This window comes from Somniosus microcephalus, chromosome 3 (assembly GCF_052327205.1).
Source record: "Somniosus microcephalus isolate GS21.2 chromosome 3, FLI_Smic_1.0, whole genome shotgun sequence".
NCBI lineage: Eukaryota > Metazoa > Chordata > Chondrichthyes > Squaliformes > Somniosidae > Somniosus > Somniosus microcephalus.
Window position 1 is genome coordinate 287,059,897 of NC_140989.1, and position 25,339 is coordinate 287,085,235.

The 25,339-nt window shown below is 48.0% G+C and overlaps 1 protein-coding gene across 4 annotated transcripts in view; it reads left to right on the forward strand.

Moving 5' to 3' along the window:
* The window catches only part of lepr (leptin receptor), a 249,473-nt gene that overhangs the window by 70,659 nt on the left and 153,475 nt on the right, over window positions 1-25,339 (forward strand). For all 4 annotated transcript variants that reach the window (XM_085982710.1, XM_085982712.1, XM_085982709.1 and 1 more), the window contains one exon: window positions 21,548-21,671. In XM_085982710.1, coding sequence (XP_085838836.1) covers window positions 21,548-21,671 — 124 coding nt within the window. The remainder of the gene's footprint in view (window positions 1-21,547; window positions 21,672-25,339) is intronic.

A 25,339-nucleotide genomic window follows, 5' to 3' on the forward strand; every position in this document is an offset into this window, starting at 1 on the left:
ACATAGTCGATTCCCAGGTGGACTGCGTGGACCGGGGCGCGGGAGAGACAATCCGCCACCAGGTTGTCCTTGCCAGACACATGTTGTATGTCTGTTGTAAATTCTGATATGAACGTAAGGTGACGTTGTTGCCGAGCTGACCATGGTGCCGCTGTCTTGGCCATGGCAAACGTAAGTGGCTTGTGGTCTACGAAAGCCGTGAATGGGCGTCCTTCCAGTAAGAAGCGAAAATGGCGGATGGCCAGGAAAAGTGCCAACAACTCCCTATCAAAGGTACTGTATTTGCGTTCATTTTTTCGCAATTGGCGACTGAAGAAAGCCAGTGGTTGCCACGTGCTGTTGACCAATTGCTCCTGCACTGCCCCGATGGCATAGTCAGATGCATCTGTGGTAAGGGCGATGGTTGCACCTGGAAGAGGATGTGCTAACATGGTCGCATCAGCCAAAGCGTCCTTAGTGTTGAGGAACGCCTGGTCCATCTGGGGTGTCCAGCCGATGGGGTCTTTACCCGATTTACCTTTTAGAGCCTCGTACAACGGTTGCATTAACAGGGCCGCCTTGGGGATGAAACGATGATAAAAATTGACCATCCCCAGGAATTCCTGGAGAGCCCTGATGGTCTGAGGACGCGGGAACGAGGTAACTGCCTCCACCTTCGTAGCCAGTGGAACGGCGCCTTCTGAGGTGATTCTGTGTCCCAGAAAATCAATGCTTTGTAAGCCAAACTGGCACTTGGCCAGGATGATAATAAGGCCATGCTGGCTGAGATGAGAAAAAAGGGTACGCAAGTGCGTAATGTGCTCTTTCTTGCTGGTACTGGCGATGAGGATGTCATCGAGGTAGACGAAGATGAACGGCAGATCGCGCAACACAGAATCCATGAGACGCTGGAAGGCTTGCGTTGCGTTCTTCAACCCAAACGGCATACGAAGGAACTCAAAGAGCCCAAAAGGCATGATGACAGCGGTTTTGGGGATGTCCTGAGGATGAACGGGCACTTGATGATACCCCCGGACAAGGTCTACTTTGGAAAAGATGGAATTCCCTGCCAGGTGGGCTGAAAAATCCTGTATGTGAGGAATCGGGTACCGATCTGGAGTAGTAGCTTCATTCAGGCGTCTGTAGTCGCCGCATGGTCGCCATCCGCCACCTGGTTTAGGAACGATGTGTAATGGTGAAGACCAAGGACTATTCGATCGTCGAATAATTCCCAGGCGCTCCATGGTATGGAACTCCGTCTTTGCGGCTGCGAGTTTACCGGGTTCCAGCCTTCGAGCCCATGCATAAACTGGGGATCCTGTCATGGTAATGTGGTGCGCCACACCATGCCTCACGACTGAAGAAGAAAAAGTGGGCCTGGTGAGCTCTGGAAACTCACCGAGAAGACGAGAGAACTCATCTGGAGATGGGACTGCACAGGCAACTGACCAAGACACAGCGGTGCTGCGGTGGCAGGGGACCGAATGAAAGGTGGCCGCGTTGATTAACCGGCAGTGCCGGACGTCGACGAGAAAACCATTGGCACAAAAAAAATCTGCCCCCAGGATGGCCTGTGAGACTTTCGCCGTGATGAACTCCCAAACGAAATGCTGGCCGCCAAAACGCAACTGGACCCTACGCTTTCCAAACGTGTGGATGGCCGCACAATTGGCTGCCTCGAGGGAGGGACCGTGACCGCCGGATTGAAGATCGAGCTTCGACGCTGGTAGGAATACTGCACTGGGAGCCAGTATCACAGAGAAAACGTCGACCTGACAGGGAGTCTGTGATATAAAGGAGTTTCCCTGCGGAACCGATGGCCATCGCAACTCCGGCGTGTCCCTCAGGCCCTGTCGCCCTTCTCAGAAACCGCTGGTTTGAGGTAGGTTTTCTGGGGGGGAAAAACTGCAGGGAGGACGGCAGCATCGGGCTTTCACGCCAAAACAAGCGTGGTATGCACACCAGCCTTTTGGCGGTGGAGTCGGCTTTGCTCTTGTGGGGGATGGGCGCCTCGTGGCCGCACAACATTGTTGCGTGACGGTGAAAATTTTATCCGCTTCTGCAGCGAGTTCAGCACAGTCTGTGATCGCGGAATTGGCCAAGGCCGTCTGTACTGGCTCTGGCAACTGGCAGAGAAACAACTCCCGGAACAGAAAACATTCCGATTCCAAGCCCAAGAGTGTGAGCATCTGGCTCATGAGCTCTGATGGCTTTGAATCCCCGAGGCCGGGCATGGAGATAAGTCTGCGAGCGCGCTCCGACTTGGACAGACCGAAAACCTGCAGTAACCGTATTTTTAAAGCTTCGTACTTGCCATCGTCCGGAGGACTCCCGAGGAGGCTGACAACCCGTGAGGCCGTGGCGCTGTCGAGGGCGGAGACCAAGTAATAATAACGGGTCGAATCCGCTACTACTCCCCGGATTGCAAATTGGGCTTCCGCCTGGAAAAACCACGCGGCTGGTTGTTGCTCCCAAAATTGCGGCAGTTTGAGGGTGACGGCGTTCGTGTCCATGATGTAACTTCAACGAAAATTGCTCGAAGAAATCGGGGTCACCAATGTAGGAACGGAGGTTTCTAGCTGAAGAATTGAGATCGACGCAGAGAATCAAAAACAATAAAATTTAATGAACAAACGAAGTTAAACAGTAAACTGCTGGATACAATGCAAATAGGTCTGGTCTGGTTGAAAGCCTCTCTATAACTGCTAGAAGGTTCCGAGCACTGACGTCATGACGTCATCACGTTCTTCCCGCCGTTGGGGGACCACGTGATGGGCGGCATGATGTCATCACGCGGAGTAAAGGAAAGAAGCCATAGTACAGTTAACAGATACATTAAAGGTGCAGCCCCCGGTTGCACTACATTGCTGTTAAAGGAATTATAAACAATTGTCCTGAATCCCCTGGTGGCTCTGCCACATGAGCATGATTTGTAATACTTTCTCCAAGATCTGTTCCATTTGCTGTTTGGTGTTCCGAAAAGTGAATTCATAGCTTTGTAATGTTTAAAATCAAAGACAAGAAACACCCCATCTGGCTAGATCGGTTCTGAAATGGAAGAAACATTCTCATCCAAATAGTTTTCATTCATCTTCATTTTCTCATTTTATTATTATTGGAACTGCTTTACATTACTGAAACATAGGGGGGAATTTTATCAATGAGGGCGCATTGGGGGTAGGACTGCTGGTTGTCAGGTTTCAGTCCCGCCCCCAACGACGTCCAGCCAACCCACGCTATTTTCCCTAGATTGAACTTGTTAAGCCCGCCCAGCGGGCTTAGCAGGCCAATTAAGGGAAAGCCGGTGACCGAGAACGTTAGCGTATGATGTTTCATCTGTCAAAAATTTTTGACAGATGAATTGTCATCGTTTGACAGCTTCGAGAATTTGACAATCTCTGTTCTTTGGTGAGTCCTTGTACTGAAGATTCACCAAAACTCTTTCTTGAGCAGAAATCAGATGGCTGTTGCATCGGAGAATGCAGCAGCCATTCTGTCATCTCTGCCGTGGAGATGCCGGAGCCTCCGGATCCCCAAGGGTTGAAGCCTACAGTAAGAAACAAAGGTAAGGAAACTTTTTCTAACACTTTTTACTCACCTCCCATAATTACTTCTCCACACTTGCACCCATCACTCACCCCCACAGCGCACTTTTCGACCCCTCTCACCCCTGCAGACCCACTGCTCACCTCGCTGACCCTGGTGGGGTTTCCCGACGTCGGGAACCCCGCACTTGTGTGGGTAAAATAGGGATAATCCTCTTAACTGCCTGTTAACTACCTATTAACAGGCAGTTAAGTGGCTGTAATCCCCTTCCCGCCTCGAGGAGATGGGTTCCTGACCCGCCTCCCGGGAAGATGGCATGGAGGTGGGTTGGGAGCGGGTTCGGTACTCGCTCCCAGTTTCTGCCATTTTCCCGACAGTCCCGCCTCCATACTCGCCACCCCAGGGCTGGGAAAATTACCCCCTGGGGGACGATTTTCCCAGCTTTGAGGAGGCAGGTTTGGAGGCGGGACATTTGGTAAAATTGCAAAAAGTGAGTGTGGGTTCCGAACCCGCCTCTGCGCAACTTTGCTGGAGGCGGGCTTCAGGAGTGCAATTCGGTCCCACCTCCAAGAGCCGCATAGACAATTAAAACCCTTAACAAGCACTTAAGGGCCTCTGTAATCCTATTTTGCCAGGCCTTTGTTATTTTGCCACATTTACAGCATGTTGTATGCCACTCCTAAACCACACCAGCTAATCCTGGCAGGTTGACAAGTGGCTGGCCTCCGCACAGCTGCAGCTCCACCATAAAAACCGAGCTTTCAACAGGGATGAGTTGAATGTGGCAGAACTTTTGTTGCACAGGTCTGTGAGCATTTTTTCCAGGCCTACTGAAGTCGGAGGTGGTGCAGCTGAGATCTATCTACTTTGGGACCTCCTGGGAAAACCCCCTCCCCACTTGATCTGAACGCTTCCCCAATGGAGGTATCTACCAGCAGCATGGGAAACATTTATTTCCTTTCATCAGGGACCTCAGATTCAGACGAGGAGCAACCACGGCAGCAGCAGAACCAGGCAGAACAGCAGCAGGAGGGCCAACCTTCTGCTCACCCACCTGATGGTGCACAGGGCAGAATGCGTCAGCGCATGGCAGCACGTCGCCGCAGGAGATACCCTCATCTCAGGGTTTACAGACAGAGGATGAGCTCCCTCAACATGAGTGAGCAGCAGTGCCAAAGGAGGCTGAGACTTTCGCGAGAGGTTGTCGGAGACATCTGCGCAGTGCTGCACCAACATCTGGAGCCCAGAGGATCCGGTGGACAACCCTTGCGAGTGGCTGTCAAAGTCACCACCGCACTCAACTTTTTTGCTTCAGGCTCTTTCCAGGGATCATCAGCAAACATCAGCGGCATCTTCCAGTCGGCCACCCACAGTTGCATCACACAGTTTACCGATGCCCTCTTCGCATAGGCGCACAATTACATCAACTTTTCAACTGATCAAGCAAGTATAACCGCGCGTGCGGTTGGATTCGCAAATATGGCAAGCTTGCCAATGGTGCAGGGCATCATAGACTGCACACATATGGCCCTTAGGGCACCCCATCACAACCCAGCTATTTTTGTCAACCGCAAGGGCTTCTACTCTCTCAACGTACAGCTGGTGTGTAACCACAAGAAGGAAATTTTGCATTTTTGCACCAAGTACTTTGGCAGTTGCCATGACTCGTTCATCCTGCGGCAGTCTAGTGTGCCTCCGCTCTTCAATCCGCCAAACCAACTTAACGGATGGCTACTTGGAGATAAGGGCTATCCCCTGAAGACGTGACTAATGACGCCGATCAGGAGGCCAGCTAATGAGGTGGAGGAATGCTACAACGCCAGCCACATTTTGACCAGGTCCATTATCGAACAAACCATCAGCTTGCTGAAGATGCGATTCAGATGCCTTGACCGATCACGTGGAGCCCTGCAGTACTCAGCAGCCAGGGTCTCCAGAATGGTCGTGGTCTGCTGCGCGCTGCACAACATCGCACAGCACGTGGCTTGCAGCTTCCTGAGGAGCAAGTGGCTCAGTATGTCACCTCCTCAGATAAAGAGGAGGAGGAGAATGATGACCGAGTGGAGGCTCATCAACCAGCAGCAGCTGCAGCACTCAAGCACATTGCTGGCCAGAATGCAAGGGATGCACTCATCTTGGCCAGATTTGCTTAGGTTGCCCATTCTAGCACATGTGCTTGGCTCCTTCTTAGCACAAGATAGACAATGGATATGACTCTCTGGCTTCCTCTCACTCTGACCACCAACCTGACCAAGTAAGTCTCACTGAGGCTGCAATGTGGAACTTCCAAAACCAAAATCACAGAGGTCATAACGTCAACAGTTTGCCATCACCAGAGTTTAATACATTGACAAAGGGATGACATTTAATCATAAACACAAAAAAACACCCAAGTGACTGCCCATGTGACTAATTGTGCTTAATTTTCCTCTTACGCGTGCTCCTATGTGGTGCTTCCCCTGTGGCTTCAGCAGAAGTGGAGGCCCCTTGTTCACTTTCATGCTGCTCCTGCTTCGACACCTTTGGCGGGCATCCTCTGGGTTTGCGAGCCTGTGAGAGCTCGCCAAATGTCTGCTCCTCCTGCAGCTGTGCAGTGGCTGAGACGCCCATCTCAGTTGGGTGAGGACTCTGGTGGGGCTCTGACCAAGAGCAACGCAGTGGCATGGAAGTGTGAGCGCTTGGAAAGGAGCCCCCACTCCTTTGTTCTCTGCCACCAACATCCCTCTCATGGGTCAGCCCCACCTCAGCGCTAGCAAGTGGCTTGAGCGCACCTTGTTGCACATCAGGGGGACCGTGAGGACCCATGTCTGCACTGGATGTCCTACTGCTGAGGACTTCCATGAAGCTCTGGTGTCTCTGATCAATAGCTGGCCATCGCTCCTCCAGATATGTCAGTCTATTCTGAACATTGACCATGTTTTCAACACTCTGGTGACTTATCTCCTCCATTGCCCTGGCCATCGTCTGCAGAGAGGCAGCCATGGACACCACGGAGCTGGACATCGCTTCCACGGAGGTAGCCAACCTTTCAGAGGTGATGCGCTCATGCGCCAATGACTCCACAAAGGCTCTGCTCATATTCGAGTTGGACTCCTCCATCCTCTCCACACATGCAGTGACCCTGGAGACAAAACCTGACAGAGACTCCTGCACCTGTTCCTGGAGTTCCAGCACCGCTCTCCTGGATGGATCCGGAGGCACAGGGTCCACATGCAGCTGAGCAGAGCTGGGAGAGTCCTGCGACCTCTGACGAGGACTCTTCACTGCTGTCCCTGTCTCCACCACCCGCTGATGCTCACTTGTGAGCTGTGATACACCAGGTGACAACACTACTCTATCTCCCGATGGTCCTACCGAGGTGTGCAGACCTGCACTGGTGCTGGGTGCGCTTACATCTGCTGACGCTACGCCCTCAGAGGTTGCAGGTTCCTCTGAGGAGTCTTCTGCCTCAGGCTCTTCCTCCTGGTCAGTGGGGAGGGGGGCTGGCGATGGTCCTGTGGGGGAGTAAAGGAATGAGTTGGAGATGTGACGGTAGTGTGGCATGCATATGCAATAGTGCAGATGATCAATTGCCATTCTATAAATGTACATTTGCAGTCATTCTAGTGACTCCTGCAATGTAAAGGAGAGAGATGCAAAACTATTTTGTCACCAGCTTGCTCTGCTGTGCCCGTCTGTCCGTCCCCCACTTCCACCTCCACCTCAGCGCCAACAATTCCCAGGGCTGCCTCTTCATGGGCGATGGAAGGTGGCCCTCCTCCTGTCTTCGCCCTTTCCCTTTTATTGTGGGCTACCTTTTCCTGCAATGAGGGAGACAAGTGGAGTTTGAGTGAGAATGATGGAGTGATTGCAGAGTCCAGAGTATAGATGCTTGGAAGGAGTCAAAGATGGAGTGAGGTGCCATTTGCAAGGGACCTCCCTGTGTGTTGTTAGCTGTTGTCATTGCATAACATTGATAGGGATTGTGAGGGCAGCATAGTCGAATAGTGAAGTGATTGTGTTCATAGAGTGAGAGGGATGGTTAAGGGTGCAAGGGTTATAAGGGTAAAGTGGGATGTGTAGGAACCTCGGGGAGGCCTTGGCTCTGGAGTTGGCCATTTCTTCTCAGTGCTAAAGTGTTCAGCATCCACAAAACAGCAGTGAAATGAGCCAAGGAAGCAAGCAGCCCTTAAATGAAACTACATAAGTGGCATCAGCAGAGGCGAGTTTCAGTCCAAAAAGAGTAATTGGCCCAGGGGAACCCACACGCCCGGAGTTAATTGGGCAATTAGGGGAAAATCCCAACTTTTTCCCACCTGACAGTGGAGGCGGGTTTTGCACCCGCCCGCCCCCAAGCCAGCTCCCAACCCGCTTCCAATGGGAAAATCGCCCCCCAAGTCTCTGTAATGGGCTTGAACCCATAACCTTCTCAATCTGAGGCGAGAGTGCTACCACTGAGCCAAGGCTGATACATTGATGAATGAATTTTCATCATCAGCAGAGCAAACACCTGAACATGGGACTTCAGCTGTGATCTCTTTCCGTTGTTTCTGTCCCACCCCTTTCCACTTTTGAACATGACCAAAGGCAGCAAATATATTTGATACCAAACAGTTTATTAACTTCTTCGTTGTTGTAATTGCGTTGCAATCGTATGAATATTAACAAGAGAAATCTGTTTGAAATTGCATGTTAACCAGAATACTTGATTAGACTATAACTATAGATGGCACTGTTGCAACATAATGATGATTGTTTCTTTGTTGCTAAACTCAGCTTGACAGTTTAAAGTAGCACTGTTGACAAATTTAATCTCCACCTTTAGCACCATCCACAACAGGAAGAACAGAATTGTCCATTTTGAAATTTGGGATGTCTACTTCTATTTGCTTAATTGCTCTGTTAATTGAAACAAGTATAAGAAATTGCAGGATCGGCGTCAAATAAAATTTATTGTAAAATTTTTCTCGTGTCAGAGTTCAGATCAGTTGAGCCATTTGGAGAGCTGTTAAATTGGGGAAATGTTAGAGATTTATGATCAAAAAGATCCAGTTAAACATTTGGAACTGTATAATTTGGAAGTATGGAATTCACCAACACAGGTGGCATTTTAAAGCACCTATTCTGAGGCAGAGAGAGACGATAGATTTCCATATTTGCGTTCAAATTCTTCATGTTAAGAAAAGGTCTGGCTGCTCTTGTAACAATATTTCCCATGTGACTCTGGCACTCTAATAATATAACAGCACTGGTATGCAATTCAGAAACAAAATGAGATTCATCACTTTCAGGCCTATGATAACATCAGCAGCTATTGATTCATAACACCTATTGCTCCAGATAGCAAGGCAGTAATAGGTCATGTCCAGTGATTAAAAAAAGAGGTCTCACAATTGGGAATTAAAAAAAATCAAGTTACAAAGAATTACTTTTTTGAAATGTTAATTTCCATTGATTTTAGGTGTTTTATGTCAACTACATGTAGCAATGACGCCAGCTTTATTTTAAATTGAGAAACTCCATAAAGATAAGGAACAGATGACGAAGGCAATTCAGACCATCCAGTACATCCTTTTGTAGAAACCTATGGTTGCATCATTAGAGCACCCAACTACCTCTTGAATGAGTTTTGCCTCCACTTCCCCACCCATTCCATTCCAAGCGTTAATCACTCTTTGCTGGAAGAAATGCTTTCTGACATCAGTGATAAATTTCGGTTTTACTAGTTTCTACATATGTGATTTTGTTCTATAGTCACAGATTAATTTAGAATAATGCTCTGAATTAACTTTTTCTATTTCACTTAGTATCTTGCAATGTACATTTTTATTCAAACCTTTTAAGATTGAAGTGCTGAGTTTTTCTTGAGTTGGTAACCCTGTCACAAGCTCCAATACATTGAAATCAATGGATAATGGTACAATAAGAATGGTGGCTACTGTCGATCAAACATTGTGCAATTTAAATCTGAAGAAAACGTTTAAATATGTTAACATCTTTTCCTCTTTACCAAATACCTCTGGCATAGTACTTAGTGTTCTAAAAGGTTCTACATAAATCTATTTAAATTCAGGATTTTTATTCAGAAATCTCCCTCCAGATTTGAGTACAGTGAATTTCTTCTAGAACGTGCTACTGTTTATATAAATCCTGGTTGTTTGAGTTCTGACATAAATAAACACAAGAATTGCAACTTGTGTATAATGCGTTACAAAAAGAACTGCTACCGAGTTGTTCCTGCCAAGCTCTTTCCCCACTGTACTTCTGTTAAGCTGTTCTTGACAATTGTAGTTTAAAAAAAAAAATCAGGCTCTCCCTGGTAGGGTTGGCATTTATTACTAATCCCTCGTTACCCTGAGAAGGTGGCAGTGGGCCACCTTCTTGAACCACTGTGTGGAATTCTTTGTAGCAGGACTGGAGTCAAATATCGGCCAGACTGGGTAAGGATGGCAGGTTTCCTTCCCTGAAGGACATTAGTGAACCAGTTGGGATTTTAACGACAATCCACTAGCAGGAGTTCAGATTATATATTTGAGGGCATGTTGTTGTTGGAAGAGAGAGAGAGAGCGACTGGGGGGAAGAGAGAGAACGACTGGGGGGAAGAGAGAGAACGACTGGGGGGGAGGGGGGAAGGGGGGTAGGGGAAGGGGGGAGGGAGAGGGGAGGGGTTGGGAGGGGGTGTGTGGGGGGGAAGGAGGGGGAAGGGAGAAAGGGAGGGGGGGAGAAAGGGAGGGGGGAGCCAGCAGACCCTCGCGCCTCTGCCGGCGATGGCTCCGCGGAGCTCCGTGCCGCCCTACGCACTGACATGGCCCAGCCGAGCGCAGCGCCCCAGTCAGCCCGAGCCCCGCCCTCCCGAGCCCTGCCCCCCGCCCTCCCGAGCCCCGCCCCACGCCCTCCCGAGCCCCGGCTTCAAGACCGCCGATTGCGGCTGGGCCTGCGCTGGAGCCAAGCCCCAGGAACGTGTGTGAGCCGGCTTGAGGCTGTGAGAGAGGGCCGGGCCCAGTTGCCAGGGTAACCCTTCCCCCCCTTCCCGCCCTCCCGAGCCCCGCTCTCCCGAGCACCGCCCCCCTGCCCAAGCCGCAGGGGGGAAGGAGAGAGAGAGCCGCCGCTCCTCCGCTCGATGTGTTGCGGGCCGACCCCTGATGAGCACCCAATCAGCTGAGCCCGAGCCCCGCGGTGACCACAACTCACCTCCCGCTAGGCTCCCTCCCGCCCGTCAGCCTTTACCAAAATGGCGGCGATGGCTACGCTCGGCGCAGTCCCGCGCCGCCAGCCTTTACAAAGATGGCGGCAATCGCGGGGCGGGCCCAGCGGGAGGGGCGGTGCCTAGCTCGGGCGTGGCTGGGCAACAGAGGCCCAGGCTTCCAGGCCTGCAAAAATGGTGAAAGGTAGGAAAATTATAGAGGTTAGAGAAAAGATTTACAAATTAATTAACTTTTTTTTAAAACAATTTGTGTTTTAAAAGCAACTTTTTTTTTTGCTTGAAATCTAGATTTGAAAAGAAACACGCAGAAAGTGGGAAAAAAAAAATAAACTTACGAATCAAGATGGCTGACACCTCAGTTCAGAATGATAAGGCCCGCCCACACACGCACCGATTGGTCAACCGTCAGGTCACTGAACTGTAGGATTGGTCAATCGTCACGTCACTCAACTCTAGGATGGCTCGCCCGCACACGCAATGAACCCGCCCCCACTCGATGCTAATGAGCGGATAATGAGCGGAATTTTGAAGGTTTTTTGGATACCGTCGGCACAATCTTTGTCCGACCAAAAAGTAAATACACCTATGAGAGTCCCCTAATGATAAGCTTTCTTTCGATATAACATATGTGTAGGTACGCTCTATAACTTTTGGTTGTATAGCCGGACAGAAAGACAGACAGAAAGACAGACAGACAGACAGACAGAGAGACATAGGCCTAGAAATTCAGTTGGCGCCGCGCCAGGGCTTTAGCGCCGGAAAGTTAGCGCCGGCGCTAAGGCCCCCTGCGCACGCCAAAAATTCAGTAGCGCCGCGCCCAAACGGCTGCCGGCGCTACTGAAGGGTGTTTGCGCCTGAAAATGGGCGCTACCTGCCGCATTGCGGCGCTATTCCGGCGCTGCGGCGCCCGATGCGGTGCAGCAGGCTCGGGAAGTGCAGGCCTCCTCCTTCAGTTAAGGAGGAGCTGCCTGCACCCGCCCGCTGGCCGGTAAAATCTTCACAAAAATGAGCCCGGCACCTCGGGGAAGTGCCGGGCTCGCAGCCCAGAAGCATCTGTTCCGCGGGGGGGGGGGGTGGAGGAGTCCGGGGAGGGAGGTGCGGGCAGGCGGCCGGCGGGGAAAGCGGCCGGCCGCCGCGCGACCTTAATGCGCCGGCGCAAACTCCTGTAAGACTCGGTTGCCAGAGTCTTAGTTGCGGCTGCCACGGGCGAGGCGGCCGCAACTCAATTTCGGCGCTGGGGCCCGTCACCACGGCAACCGGGACGCTGCGCACACCGATGACGTCATCGGTGCCGGCGCAGCGCAACCGGTCTACCGCCGATGGTAGGGCCCCAGGGAATTTCTGAACCGGCTGTAAGTCCAGCGCAATGACCTCTAGCGCCGCAAAATGGGCGCAAAGCCCACTCAATTTCTAGGCCATACTGTTTTATATATATAGATACACCATTTTTGCTTTGAAAGCTACCACAGAACTTTACTTATTTTTGATGTTTTATACAAAAAAATTCCTGCTCCTAAATCTGGTGTCCTTGTGTTTTTTTTGTCTGCAGTAACCTTCTGACTGATACATGAGTGCCTTAGGAGGTAGTGTGTAGGGCAGGCTTATGGACAACTGCTGGCAATCTCTGCCAATGGACATTAAAAAAGGTTTCCATGAGTTGTGGGCGGAAGTGCAGACAGGAGCTGTAGCCGGCAACCTGCTTATTCTCTACAGCTGAAAATGATGTCTCTGGGATACTCCTGAACTCCATTCCCAGGTTTCTCACATAGATGCAGACCTCTGATGGAAAACATTGTTGCAGGCATGTCAAACACAGGGGGGGAGGGGATGGGTGGGGGAGAGAGATGGCCTGCACCATGTCTGTTTTGTGGGCAGAAAATGAGGGTTTGAGGATGAATTTTGGCCAGTGGTCCCCTGCACCCGATCTCCCCCTCCCCCAGGAAGTACGCCAACTGTCGAGTGTCCAGGGAACCTGCCTGAAACAGCTGTTAGGCTAATTATATGCTACACAATTTTAATTTCAATGCCTTTGGTACCTGTGTGACAATGAGAGAATCTTTTCACTTTGTGGTTGTGGCATACCCTGCTTTCTTGGTTGCCTAATCTACCATATCTATCAAAGCATTGTTGCTTTTTGGCCATTGTTGCAGCATATCTCGTACTTTAAGCAGAATAATGCAGCACTGTGATCTAATACTGATACAAAACTCTGCTGCCCGTATCCTAACTCGCACCAACTCTCAATTACCCATCACCCCAGTGCTTGCCGACTTATATTGGCTCCCACTTTGGCAATGCCTCGATTTTAAAATTCTCATCCTTATTTTCAAATCCTTCCATAAGGTGCCCCACCCTATTTCTGTAAACTCCTCCAGCCCTGAAACCCTCTGAGATCTCTGCATTCCTCCAATTCTGGCCTCTTGAGCATCCCCGATTTTCATCGCTCCACCATTGGCAGTTGTGCCTTCAGCGATCTAGGCCCTAAGCTCTGGAATTCCCTCCCTAAACTTCTCCACCTCTCCATCGTTCTCTCCTTCTTTAAGACACTCCTTAAAACCTATCACTTTGACCAAGTTTTTGATCACCTGTCCTAATGTCTCTTTATGTGGCTCGGTATAACGCTCCTGTGAAGCGCCTTGGGACAATTTACTATGGCGCTATATAAATGCAAGTTGTTGATGTTGGTGATATTTAACTGTTCAGATGGTTTGTAATGATCTAGATTTGTTTGGTCTAAGCCCAGATGAAGTCTAGATTGGTAGACAGGATGCTAGCATCACGTAGCAATTTCTTAAAACTGTTCTAATTGTCTTTGTCATACGGCGAAAACTTGAGCTTTGTTATGGTTTTGGGTTCTTTAGCATCATTTTCATGTTCAGTGACCTGACTGTAAATGGACGACACCTCTTTTGATCTGAAATCTGTGTCTTTTCACTTCCCATCCCTGAGAGTACATAGATAGATTTTTGGACTCTAGGGGAATCAAGGGATATGGAGATCAGGCGGGAAAGTGGAGTTGAGGCCGATGATCAGCCATGATCTTATTGAATGGTGGAGCAGGCTCGAGGGGCCGTATGGCCGACTCCTGCTCCTAATTCTTATGTTCTTATGTTAATACCTGGACCAAGGGAGCAACAATATTGCACATAGATGTATTATTCAACAGCATAAAATCAGTAATCAAATGTGTTTATGAAATCAGGTATAGAGTTATAAAAGGCGGAGGATTAGACTAAACCAAAGTACAAGAAACGAAGATTTTTTCACCAGCCCTTTTCCAGTGGAGCAAATCTTCAGTGCCTGCACAGTGAATGATGAGAGGCCACGCAACTTGTGCCCCTTGACAATAGGATGTTGTCTTGAGCCATATTCTTCAGGTGGGAATTTCACATAAAATATATTAGCCAATGTTTACAGAGCTGTCACGCCTGAATAGCGTTTGGAATCCAGCAAGAACTAAAGGGTGCACATCCACTAGTTAGGTTTATACAAAATCTCCTTCATATGGAATTCCAAATTTTTAATAAAAATATGCATAAACACAAGTGCAGAATTCAAGATGCAGACTTCTGGTTGTTTCATGTGAGTGTCACCTAGTCAGTGATTTACTTAAAAATATCATTTGGTTGGTTTCAAGCATTATTAACTTGAAACCATGACAAAAACAAATACACAATGACAAAGTACATATATGGAATTCCTGATATTGAATGGCAATATCACTATTGTTATATATCACTATATGCCCCCTACTAATTTGTCATAGAGTCATAGATTTATACAGCACAGAAAGAGGCCCTTCGGCCCATCGTGTCTGCACCGGCCATCAAGCCCTGTCTATTCTAATCCCATTTTCCAGCACTTGGTCCGTAGCCTTGTATGCTATGGCGTTTCAAGTGCTCATCTAAATGCACCTTGAATGTTGTGAGGGTTCCTGCCTCTACCACCCTTTCAGGCAGTGAGTTCCAGATTCCAACCACCCTCTGGGTGAAAAAGTTTTTTCTCAAATCCCTTCTAAACCTCTGCCCCTTACCTTGAAACTATGCCCCCTGGTTATTGACCCCTCTACTAAGGGGAAAAGTTCCTTTCTATCTTCCCTATCTATGCCCCTCATAATTTTGTACACCTCAATCAGGTCCCCCCTTAGCCTTCTCTGCTCTAAGGAATACAACCCCAGCCTGTCCAGTCTCTCTTCATAGCTGAAATGCTCCAGCCCAGGTAACATCCTGGTGAATCTCCTCTGCACCCTCTCTAATGCAATCACATCCTTCCTATAGTGTGGCGACCAGAACTGCACACAGTATTCCAGCTGTGGCCTAACTAATGTTTTGTCCAGCTCCATCATAACCTCCTTGCTTTTATATTCTATGCCTTGGCTAATGAAGGCAAGTATCCCATATGCCTTCTTAACCACCTTATCTACCTGTCCTGCTGCCTTCAGGGATCGATGTACATGTGCACAAAGGTCCCTCTGATCCTCTGTCCTTCCTAGGGTCCTACCATTCATTGTGTATTCCCTTGCCTTGTTAGTCCTCCCAAAATGCATCACCTCACACTTTTCAGGGTTAAATTCCATTTGCCACTGTTCTGCCCATTTGACCAACCCGTCTATATCGTCCTGTAGCCCGAGGCTTCCCTCCTCGCTATTTACCACTCCACCAATTTTTGTGTCATCTGCGAACTTACTGATCATACCTCCTACATTCATATCTAAATCATTAATGTGCACTACAAACAGCAAGGGACCCAGCACCGATCCCTGTGGTACACCATTGGACACAGGCTTCCAGTCACAAAAACAACCTTCGACCATCACCCTCTGTCTCCTGCCACTAAGCCAATTTTGGATCCAATGTGTCAAATTGCCCTGGATCCCATGAGCTCTTACCTTCTTGACCAGTCTCCCATGTGGGACTTTGTCAAAAGCCTTATTGAAGTCCATGTAGACTACATCAACTGCATTACCCTCATCCACACACCTAGTCACCCCCTCGAAAAATTCAATTAAATTGGTTAGACATGATCTCCCCCTGACAAAGCCATGCTGACTATCCTTGATTAATCCTTGCCTCTCCAAGTGGAGACTGATTCTGTCCCTCAGAATTTTTTCCAATAATTTCCCTACCACTGATGTTAGGCTCACTGGCCTGTAATTCCCTGGTTTATCACTACTACCCTTCTTGAATAATGGTATTACGTTAGCTGTGTACCCCATTAACACCTGAAAAGCTAGCACCTGCCATTTACATTTAGCACATTAACCTACCAACTAGGGTTGTTCCCCCCCATCCCCTCCCCCGAGAACAAACGCAATTAAACTTCCTTTTAAAGTGAAGAAAATAGCAATAGATAGCCAAGCCAGCAAATAAAACCCCTCTAAAGACTGTGGCAGAATACTGCTAGTACTTTAATAAATGAGCACAGATTTCAAGATTTATGACCAGGTTTTACCTTTCAAAATGCCAATGAAAGGCAACTTGGATGTAAAATACAGGAAACTTTCTGGTATCCGGCACTGACGGGACCGAGCTGGTGCCGTTAGATCAAAACTGCCGTATAAACCAGCGGCAATGTTAAAACATACAGAGCTTTTCAGCTCCGTGTGAATCAACAAACCCTGTTGCTTAGCAACAGCTTCAAAACGGTCGGCTGCAGCTGCAAGCGTCTCTAGTTGAAGCTGTTGCTTAGCTACAGACCTTGCAGAGCCTGACTGGGGAAAAAAAAAGCAATGAGAAGTAAAAAAACGTATAGAAAATGGCTCCTGAATTTTGCCGGTAGATAGAGCTTTCCGGACTTTTAACCTCCGGTTAAACGAAAGTTTCCTGTAGTGGTAATTTCTGCCAATTGGTGCTTTTTAAAGTGGTTTCATTTAATCAAGAAGATGACAGCAATTGATCTAAGCAGCCATTAGTTAGTTGAAGGGAAAACCAACTTGGTGAGTCCATCAGCGACTGTGAAGGAGTGCTCTGAATAGCCATGGTGGTTTATTTTATTTGCTGGCTTGACCATCCATCTGATGCTCATTGAGATTGCTGGCAAGCATCAGGGGCAAATCAAATTCAGATGATAATGTCTTGCAGGTAGAAAAATTGAATCATTTGTAGTTTGGGGATGATTACTGTTGCTGAAAAGATCTTATTTTTGAGGAATAAGCCATCACCCCTGTGCTCGTTGTCCTACATTGGCTCCTGGTTAAGCAACGCCTTTATTTTAAAATTCTCATCCTTGTTTTCAAATCCCTCCATAGCCTCGCCCCTCCCTATCTCTGTAATCTCCTCCAGTCCTACAACCCTCCGAGATATCTACGCTCCTCTAATTCTGGTCTCTTGAGCATTCCTGATATTAATTGCTCCAGCATTGGCGGCCGAGCCTTCAGCTGCCAAGGCCCTAAGCTCTGGAATTCCTCTCTAAATCCCTAAACCGCTCTGCTTCGCTACCTCTCTTTCCTCCTTTAAGATGCTCCTTAAAATCTACCTCTTTGACCAAGCTTTTGGTCATCTGCCCTAATATTTCTTTACGTGGCTTGGTGTCAAATTTTGTGCAGCGCCTTGGGATGTTTTACTATGTTAAAGATGCTATATAAATACAAGATGTTGTTGTAGTTGAATACCTCTGACCTCTGTACAAAGAACTTTGAAAGCACTGGATTCTGTTTTTCCCAGTGTGAAATTACAACCCAGATTTGAAGTCTAAGGAATTTCACCATTTTTATAGCTGCCTTCCTGATTATAACCAAGGATAATTGCACATTTTAGGATAGAAACAAGGTAATGTTACTGTCACATTTTTGAGTTTTATGCTCTGTCCTTTTCTTGGCTTCAATATCACCAACCGCTTCCACTTTGCATTGAGTTTCTGAATCCAGCTGATTTATACAAATTAGAAACAGTAGTGGCCACAGCCCTGAGGTACCCCCCACCACCCCAACATAACTCTTCTAATGCGTACTCATTGTTTCCTAGCCTTCCGCCAGTTTTATACTAATTCCTCGGGTTTACCCTGAATTCCCACAGTTTCGAGTTTGCTTTTTAGCCTTCTGCATGGAACTTTATCAACGGCCTTTTGGAAGTTGATGTACATCATATCAATGGGCTTACCACAATGCATTGGGTTGTCACCTCTTGAAAGAAGTCGAGGAGGTTGGTCAGGCAGGACGTTCCTCTTCTGAAGCCATGCTGACTGCTGTTATCTAGGTTAGTATTGTTGTACAGATGATACTCAAGTTTATTCCTGATAATTGATTCTATTATTTTACAAGGAATGGAAGTAAAACTATTGGGTCTGTAGTTTTTGTGTATGTTTTGTCCCCCTTTAGAATATGGACGCCACATTAGCCTGTTTGCAATCTACCGACACCTTCCCAGTGTCCACTGTCTACCTCAGATTGATTGTCACTGCCTTACAGATCCATTCCCGAGACTCTCAGCACGCTGGGATAAATACCATCTATCCCTGGGGATTTATTTGTTTTGAACCCATTTAGTCTGTCTAGAACTTCCATCTCATTTAAAATGAGTTGTAGCCTGAAATATTAACTTGTCTGTTCACTCCACAGACGTTGCCTGACTTGCTGTGTGACCAGCTTTTGCTGTTTTTCCTTTTTTATTTCCCTGGTAACCACGGACTTTGTATTGCTCTCTCGTTTGAGAAAGTAGACCTCTGAGCATGTGCTCATTAAATTTTATTGTTAATGGGGCCAACTAGATAGTCTGCTGTTTGCAAACATTTTAAAAATCTCTCAGAAGTTAACTTGGTAAATTTACTTAACACTGGTTCTAGTCCCCTAGCAGAAAGCTAAAGCAGCAAGACAGTGCCTCCTCAAAATGATTTCACACACTTGACTATGATGACTTCACACTGAGGTAATATTACAGATTTTGCATCAATGCAAAGCCCAAACTGATTGATAGATGTGTAGTGTAACTGGCCTATATTATAAACTGAAGATAAAATGTGAATCACTTGAAGCTGGAAGAGTTTTAAAGGCCAGCCATAAAGGCTTAAAACTACTTCGGCTATTTATGTGCTTATAAGGAGTGAGGTTAATGGATACCTATAAATGAAATGTAAGGCTGCAATCGATTAGAGCAACTCAGATGATATCATAAACCACAAGAGAGATATATGTTCAGCATTTAAACTCTGAGATGAGATTACTGCCTTTAAATTCACTTACTGTGTTATGATTTATGATGTGTACTAGACAAGAAATTATCTTTTTAAAATAAATTGTTTTTACTGTTCTAATTTCTCCATTTCTTGGCTTGGAAGGTTTTCTGACTTTTTTTGAAAGCAGTGTCATGTAATGTCGCACAAAGGTTATTTAGCAGCTTTATAATGCAGGATTTGATCACGATAGGATGATAGGATCACATGACTCAACCTGCAGTTATTCTCTGATTTATTTCCCCCAGTACGTGACTTGTAGCGACAGAAAGTGTTTAAAAATAGATGTTACTTGGCTACAGCTCATTGTTGGAACATTTAAATGAAGTCCGTTTTGAAACATGGTATTTCTCTTTCATGGAGACTTGCTTTTACATGAATTGAAACTGGAATTAAATGACTGAGATTAATCAGTTTACCTAAAGCTGAAAAAAAAATCAATTTGAATTTTCTGCACTAGTGAGTACGTTATAAATTCTAACAGAGGTGCAAATAATTATACCTTTTTGCAGCAATAATTTGGGCTTTTCTTGTTGAATCAATATTATAGATGAACCATGGGCTAATCCTTTAATTTTCTGCGTGGGTGGAATAGGGGTTTGAATGAGCCATGAAAACAGAGTTTATCAAAATAATTTCCAATCCAGCGTGTTGGAGTGTTTGATGTTAATTGAAATATAATATCATTCCTACATTTCACACACCATTCAGGTTTCAGACAACAGCATAAAACCTCAATGGGTAGAGTGGAGCTGTTAATCTTTCTTTCAGTTTTCTCCCATTCTGATGGCAGTGACCCATGCTGGCGCACACTTCAAAATGCACCTGAAGACCTATGGTAACTTAATCACGTTACCATTCTTCATGTGTGAATTTATATACTGGGTGCTGGGAAGCTACTTGATCATGGGCAATAGAGGTGGCATCAGAGTCCAATTTGATCCTGTCATCATTCAACTTGAAGAAACTTGGAGTGGGAGGGGGAGGATCCAGTTGTCGTGGTCCATGTTGGTACCAACTACATAGATAGGACAAGGAAAGAGGTTCTGCTGAGGGAGTTTGAGCAGCTAGGGGCCAAATTAAAAAGCAGAACTACAAGGGTAATAATCTCTGGATTACTACCTGAGCCACGTGCAAATTTGGCTAGGGTAAATAAAATTAGAGAGTTAAATGCGTGGCTCAAAGACTGGTGTGGGAGAAATGGGTTTTGCTTCTTGGGACACTGGCTTCAGTACTGGGACAGGAGAGAGCTGTTCCGTTGGGACGGACTTCACTTGGCCAGTGCTGGGACTAGAATCCTGGCGAATCGAATAACTAGGGCTGTAGAGAGGGCTTTAAACTGATTAGTGGGGGGGAGGTTTTAAGAGAGCGAAAAATAAAAATGACAGCGGAGAAGGCAATAGAGCAAGGTAGCAGTGGGGGAATTAAAAACCAGAGCGTGTCAGGAAGGGACAGAATGTATAATGATAAAGGTAAAGTAGTAAAAGGGGTAAAAGCAGGAATAAATAGTCAGAAAACATATTTGAAAGTTCTTTATCTGAATGCACACAGCATTCGTAACAAAATAGACGAGTTGACGGTACAAATAACTACACATGGGTATGATCTGGTGGCCATTACGGAAACATGGCTGCAAGATGATCATGACTGGGAACTAAACATACAAGGGTATTTGACAATTAGGAAGGACAGACAGGAAGGAAAGGGAGGTGGGGTTGCTATGTTAATCAAGGATGGAATCACTGCAATAGTCAGAAATGATATTGGGTCAAAGGATCAGGATAGTGAAATAGTTTGGGTGGAGATAAGGAATAAGAAGGGGAAAAAGTCACTAGTGGGTGTAGCCTATAGGCCTCCTAACAGTTGCAACTCTGTTGGTCGGAGTATAAATCAGGAAATAGTTGGGGCTTGTAATAAGGGAACAGCTATAATCATGGGGGATTTTAACTTTCATATTGACTGGACTAATCAAATTGGGCATGGCAGCCTTGAGGAAGAGTTCATCGAGTGTATTAGGGACAGGTTCCTTGAGCAGTATGTAACTGAACCAACCAGGGGGCAGGCAATCTTAGATCTGGTCCTGTGTAATGAGACAGGATTAATAAAAAATATCCTAGTAAAGGATCCCCTTGGAATGAGTGACCATAATATGGTTGAATTCCAAATTCAGTTTGAGGGTGAGAGAGTTGGATCTCAAACCAGCGTACTGAGCTTAAATAAAGGAGACTATGAAGGTATGAGAGTAGAATTGACTAAAGTGGACTGGGAAAACTGGGAAATCCTATTGAATGGCGGAGCAGGCCCGAGGGGCCGTATGGCCTACTCCTGCTCCTACTTCTTTTGTTATGTTAACATATATATATGCATGCTTTTCAGCAGGTGTTGCAATAAGGAGCAGGAACCCTGGCTGTTTTCTTCACCCTTCCCTTTAGTTTAGCAGCACCGATGCCAATTGTAGCATCCCACTGCCATCCAAGCTGTGCACACGGATGATGAAACATAGGATGTTCCTGCTCTATATGGTGCAGTTTCCCATAACTTAGTGCATTAATGCACTGAACCATTGGAGTAACCATTAAATCATCTTACAAAGTCTACAAAACTACTTTTTCTTGACTTTAGTTGGTTCTCAGGTTTCATGGGATTTTGTTTTAATTAATTTATTCTTTTCAGGTATAAGAATGAACATCAAGTGTTGGACAGCTGGAGACCTGACACTGTTTGTCTGTAACTTGAAGCCAAGTGACAGGAAGATCAGCAAGTTTGTAAAGTACAGAATGAAGCATCTGGATGTGCTGTAAGTAAATAGAAACTTAGTGAGCTGATTTGGTAACATAGTCTAGCCGACCAAAATTCTCTGAAGACCAGAAAGAAGCCAAAGATTGCATTTGTTTGCAGCAGTGTTACCCACAAACCTTTTGTTGTGGGATTGCTTGAGGGCTATCCTCAAAACTGCTTCAACATACTGCACCACAGGGTGATGGGATGTGGAGCTGCACCACAGGGTGATGGGATGTGGAGCTGCACCACAGGGTGATGGGATGTACAGCTGCACCACAGGGTGATGGGATGTGGAGTTGCACCACAGGGTGATGGGATGTGGAGTTGCACCACAGGGTGATGGGATGTGGAGCTGCACCACAGGGTGATGGGATGTGGAGCTGCACCACAGGGTGATGGGATGTACAGCTGCACCACAGGGTGATGGGATGTGGAGTTGCCCCTGAAATTCCTCACATGGTGACTTTAATTTCAGTTGTGTTAAAATCGGAGTTGCCACCTTCTAACAGAATGCTCTTCCGATACTGGAGAGCAAGAGGAGGAGAAGGAGCAACATTGATAACTTCAGCAGCACTGCACAGCCAAGTGGGCTGTGAACAGATGCCTAGAGATATAGGGTGGAGCAAGTCTACCAAGAATCTGAGGTGAAGCGGAGGTGGGCAGTAGGTAACCATTGTCCATATTAGGAGTGCTGTTCGTAAGGGTAATAGCAAACTTATTTTAGCAACCTGAGCCTGCTACCCCTTAAATATCTATATCTATATATGTAGCCTGGCGAAATGGAGCAGCACAGGACACGAACTTTCGTTTTTGGGGTTTTTTATTCTGTATTAATAACTTGGGTCTAGGTTTAGGATGAAATTGTAAATACATAAAACACAGTCGATAAAATACGGCAGTGGCTTGCTGTAAAACAGAACATGAGGTAAACCACAGGTGCAGGTAGTTAATTAGCTAACAATCATTATACAAAACAAAACATATCATACCATACATTCGTATGTCCCGTTATCACTTGTTACCTCTTACAAGCAAACAGAAAGTATTAAACTCGTTCGAAACGTAGCCCCAAGGACTCAACAACAATTTTAACAAAGGTTAACACCAGCACATGGTGGGACAATCTGCAAGCATCCCCGTGATATCGAGTAATTTGGGAAACAATATCACTTTAAAACTATGTCTGGCTGCACTAAATGCTGTTTTAGTTGTACTTTACGCAGACTAAGTTCATTTCAAAAGTCATATTCACCCCAACTCTCCTCAGAGCACATCCCTCACGCTGGATCTAGAAAATGGAGGCTGTGAAGAAAGGGGAGGTTCCTTTGGCATCACATGGCCCTACCCCTAATCCTTTTCTCCTTTTTTCAAATTCTAAAGGGGAAAATGAACCGCGCCATCTAGTGGACTTAAATATTCACTGCATTTTCCCACTTGGCTACATATATATAAAACAGTATGTCTCTCTGTCTGTCTGTCTCTCTGTCTCTCTGTCTGTCTGTCTCTCTGTCTCTCTGTCTCTCTGTCTGTCTGTCCGGCTATACAATCAAAAGTTATAGAGCGTACCTACACATGTGTTACATCAAAAGAAAGCTTACGATTCCAGAACAGTCATAAGCATATTTACTTTTTGGTCGGACAAAAATTGTGCTGACGGTATCCAAAAAACGTTCAAAATTCCGCTCATTATCCACTCATTAGCATCGAGTGACGTGAAGGTTGACCAATCGTACAGTCGAGCGACCCGACGGTCGACCAATCGCTGCGTCACGAGGGCGGGTTCATTGTGCGTGCGGGCGGGCCATCCTACAGTTGAGTGCCATGAGGATTGACCAATCCTACAGTTCAGTGACCTGACGGTTGACCAATCGGTGCGTGTGTGGGCGGGCCTTATCATTCTGAACTGAGGTAAGTGTCAGCCATCTTGATTCGTAAGTTTATTTTTTTCCCCCACTTTCTGCGTGTTTCTTTTCAAATCTAGATTTCAAGCAAAAAAAAAAGTTGCTTTTAAAACACAAATTGTTTTTAAAAAAAGTTAATTAATTTGTAAATCTTTTCTCTAACCTCTATAATTTTCCTACCTTTCACCATTTTTGCAGGCCTGGAAGCCTAGGCCTCTGTTGCCCAGCCACGCCCGAGCTAGGCACCGCCTCTCCTGCTGGGCCCGCCCCGCGATCGCCGCCATCTTTGTAAAGGCTGGCGGCGCGGGACTGCACCGAGCGTAGCCATCGCCGCCATTTTGGTAAAGGCTGGCGGGGCGGGAAGGAGCCTAGCGGGAGGTGAGTTGTGGTCACCGCGGGGCTCGGGCTCAGCTGATCGGGTGCTCATCAGGGGTCGGCCTGCAACACATCGACCGGAGGAGCGGGGGCTCTCTCTCTCCTTCCCCCCTGCGGCTCGGGCGGGGGGCCGGTGCTCGGGAGAGCGGGAAAGGGTGGGAAGTGTTACCCCGGCAACCGTGCCCAGCCCTCTCTCACAGCCTCTAGCCGGCTCACACCCGTTCCCGCGGCTTGGCTTCAGCGCAGGACCAGCCGCAATCGGCGGTCTTGAAGCCGGGGCTCTAGAGGGCGTGGGGCGGGGCTCGGGAGGGCAGGGGGCGAGGCTCGGGCTGACCGGGGCGCTGCGCTCGGCTGGGCCATGTCAGTGCGTGGGGCGGCACGGAGCTCCGCGGAGCCATCGCCAGCAGAGGGGAGAGGGTCTGCTGGCTCCCCCCTCCCTTTCTCCCCCCCTCCCTTTCTCCCTTCCCCCTCCTTCCCCCACCCTTCCCCCCCACACCCTTCCCACCCCCCCTTCCCCCCCACACCCCCTTCCCCTCCCCGTCCCCCTCCACCCCCTCCCCTCCCCCTCCCCTTCCCCTCCCCCCGTTCCCCTCCCTTCCCCCTTCCCCCTTCCCCCCCTCCCCTCCCCCTTCCCCCTCTCCCCCTCCCCTCTCCCCCTCCCCCTACCCCCCTTCCCCTCTCCCCCTCCCCCTCCCCCTCTCCCCCTCCCCCCTCCTCCTACCCCTCCTTCCCCCCAGTCGCTCTCTCTCTTTCCCCCCAGTCGCTCTCTCTCTTTCCCCCCAGTCGCTCTCTCTCTTCCCCCCAGTCGTTCTCTCTCTTCCCCCCAGTCGCTCTCTCTCTTCCCCCCAGTCGCTCTCTCTCTTCCCCCCAGTCGCTCTCTCTCTTCCCCCCAGTCGCTCTCTCTCTTCCCCCCAGTCGCTCTCTCTCTTCCCCCCAGTCGCTCTCTCTCTTCCCCCCCAGTCGCTCTCTCTCTTCCCCCCCAGTCGCTCTCTCTCTTCCCCCCAGTCGCTCTCTCTCTTCCCCCCAGTCGCTCTCTCTCTTCCCCCCAGTCGCTCTCTCTCTTCCCCCCCAGTCGCTCTCTCTCTTCCCCCCCAGTCGCTCTCTCTCTTCCCCCCCAGTCGCTCTCTCTCTTCCCCCCCAGTCGCTCTCTCTCTTCCCCCCCAGTCGCTCTCTCTCTTCCCCCCCAGTCGCTCTCTCTCTTCCCCCCCAGTCGCTCTCTCTCTTCCCCCCAGTCGCTCTCTCTCTTCCCCCCCAGTCGCTCTCTCTCTTCCCCCCCCAGTCGCTCTCTCTCTTCCCCCCCAGTCGCTCTCTCTCTTCCCCCCCAGTCGCTCTCTCTCTTCCCCCCCAGTCGCTCTCTCTCTTCCCCCCCAGTCGCTCTCTCTCTTCCCCCCCAGTCGCTCTCTCTCTT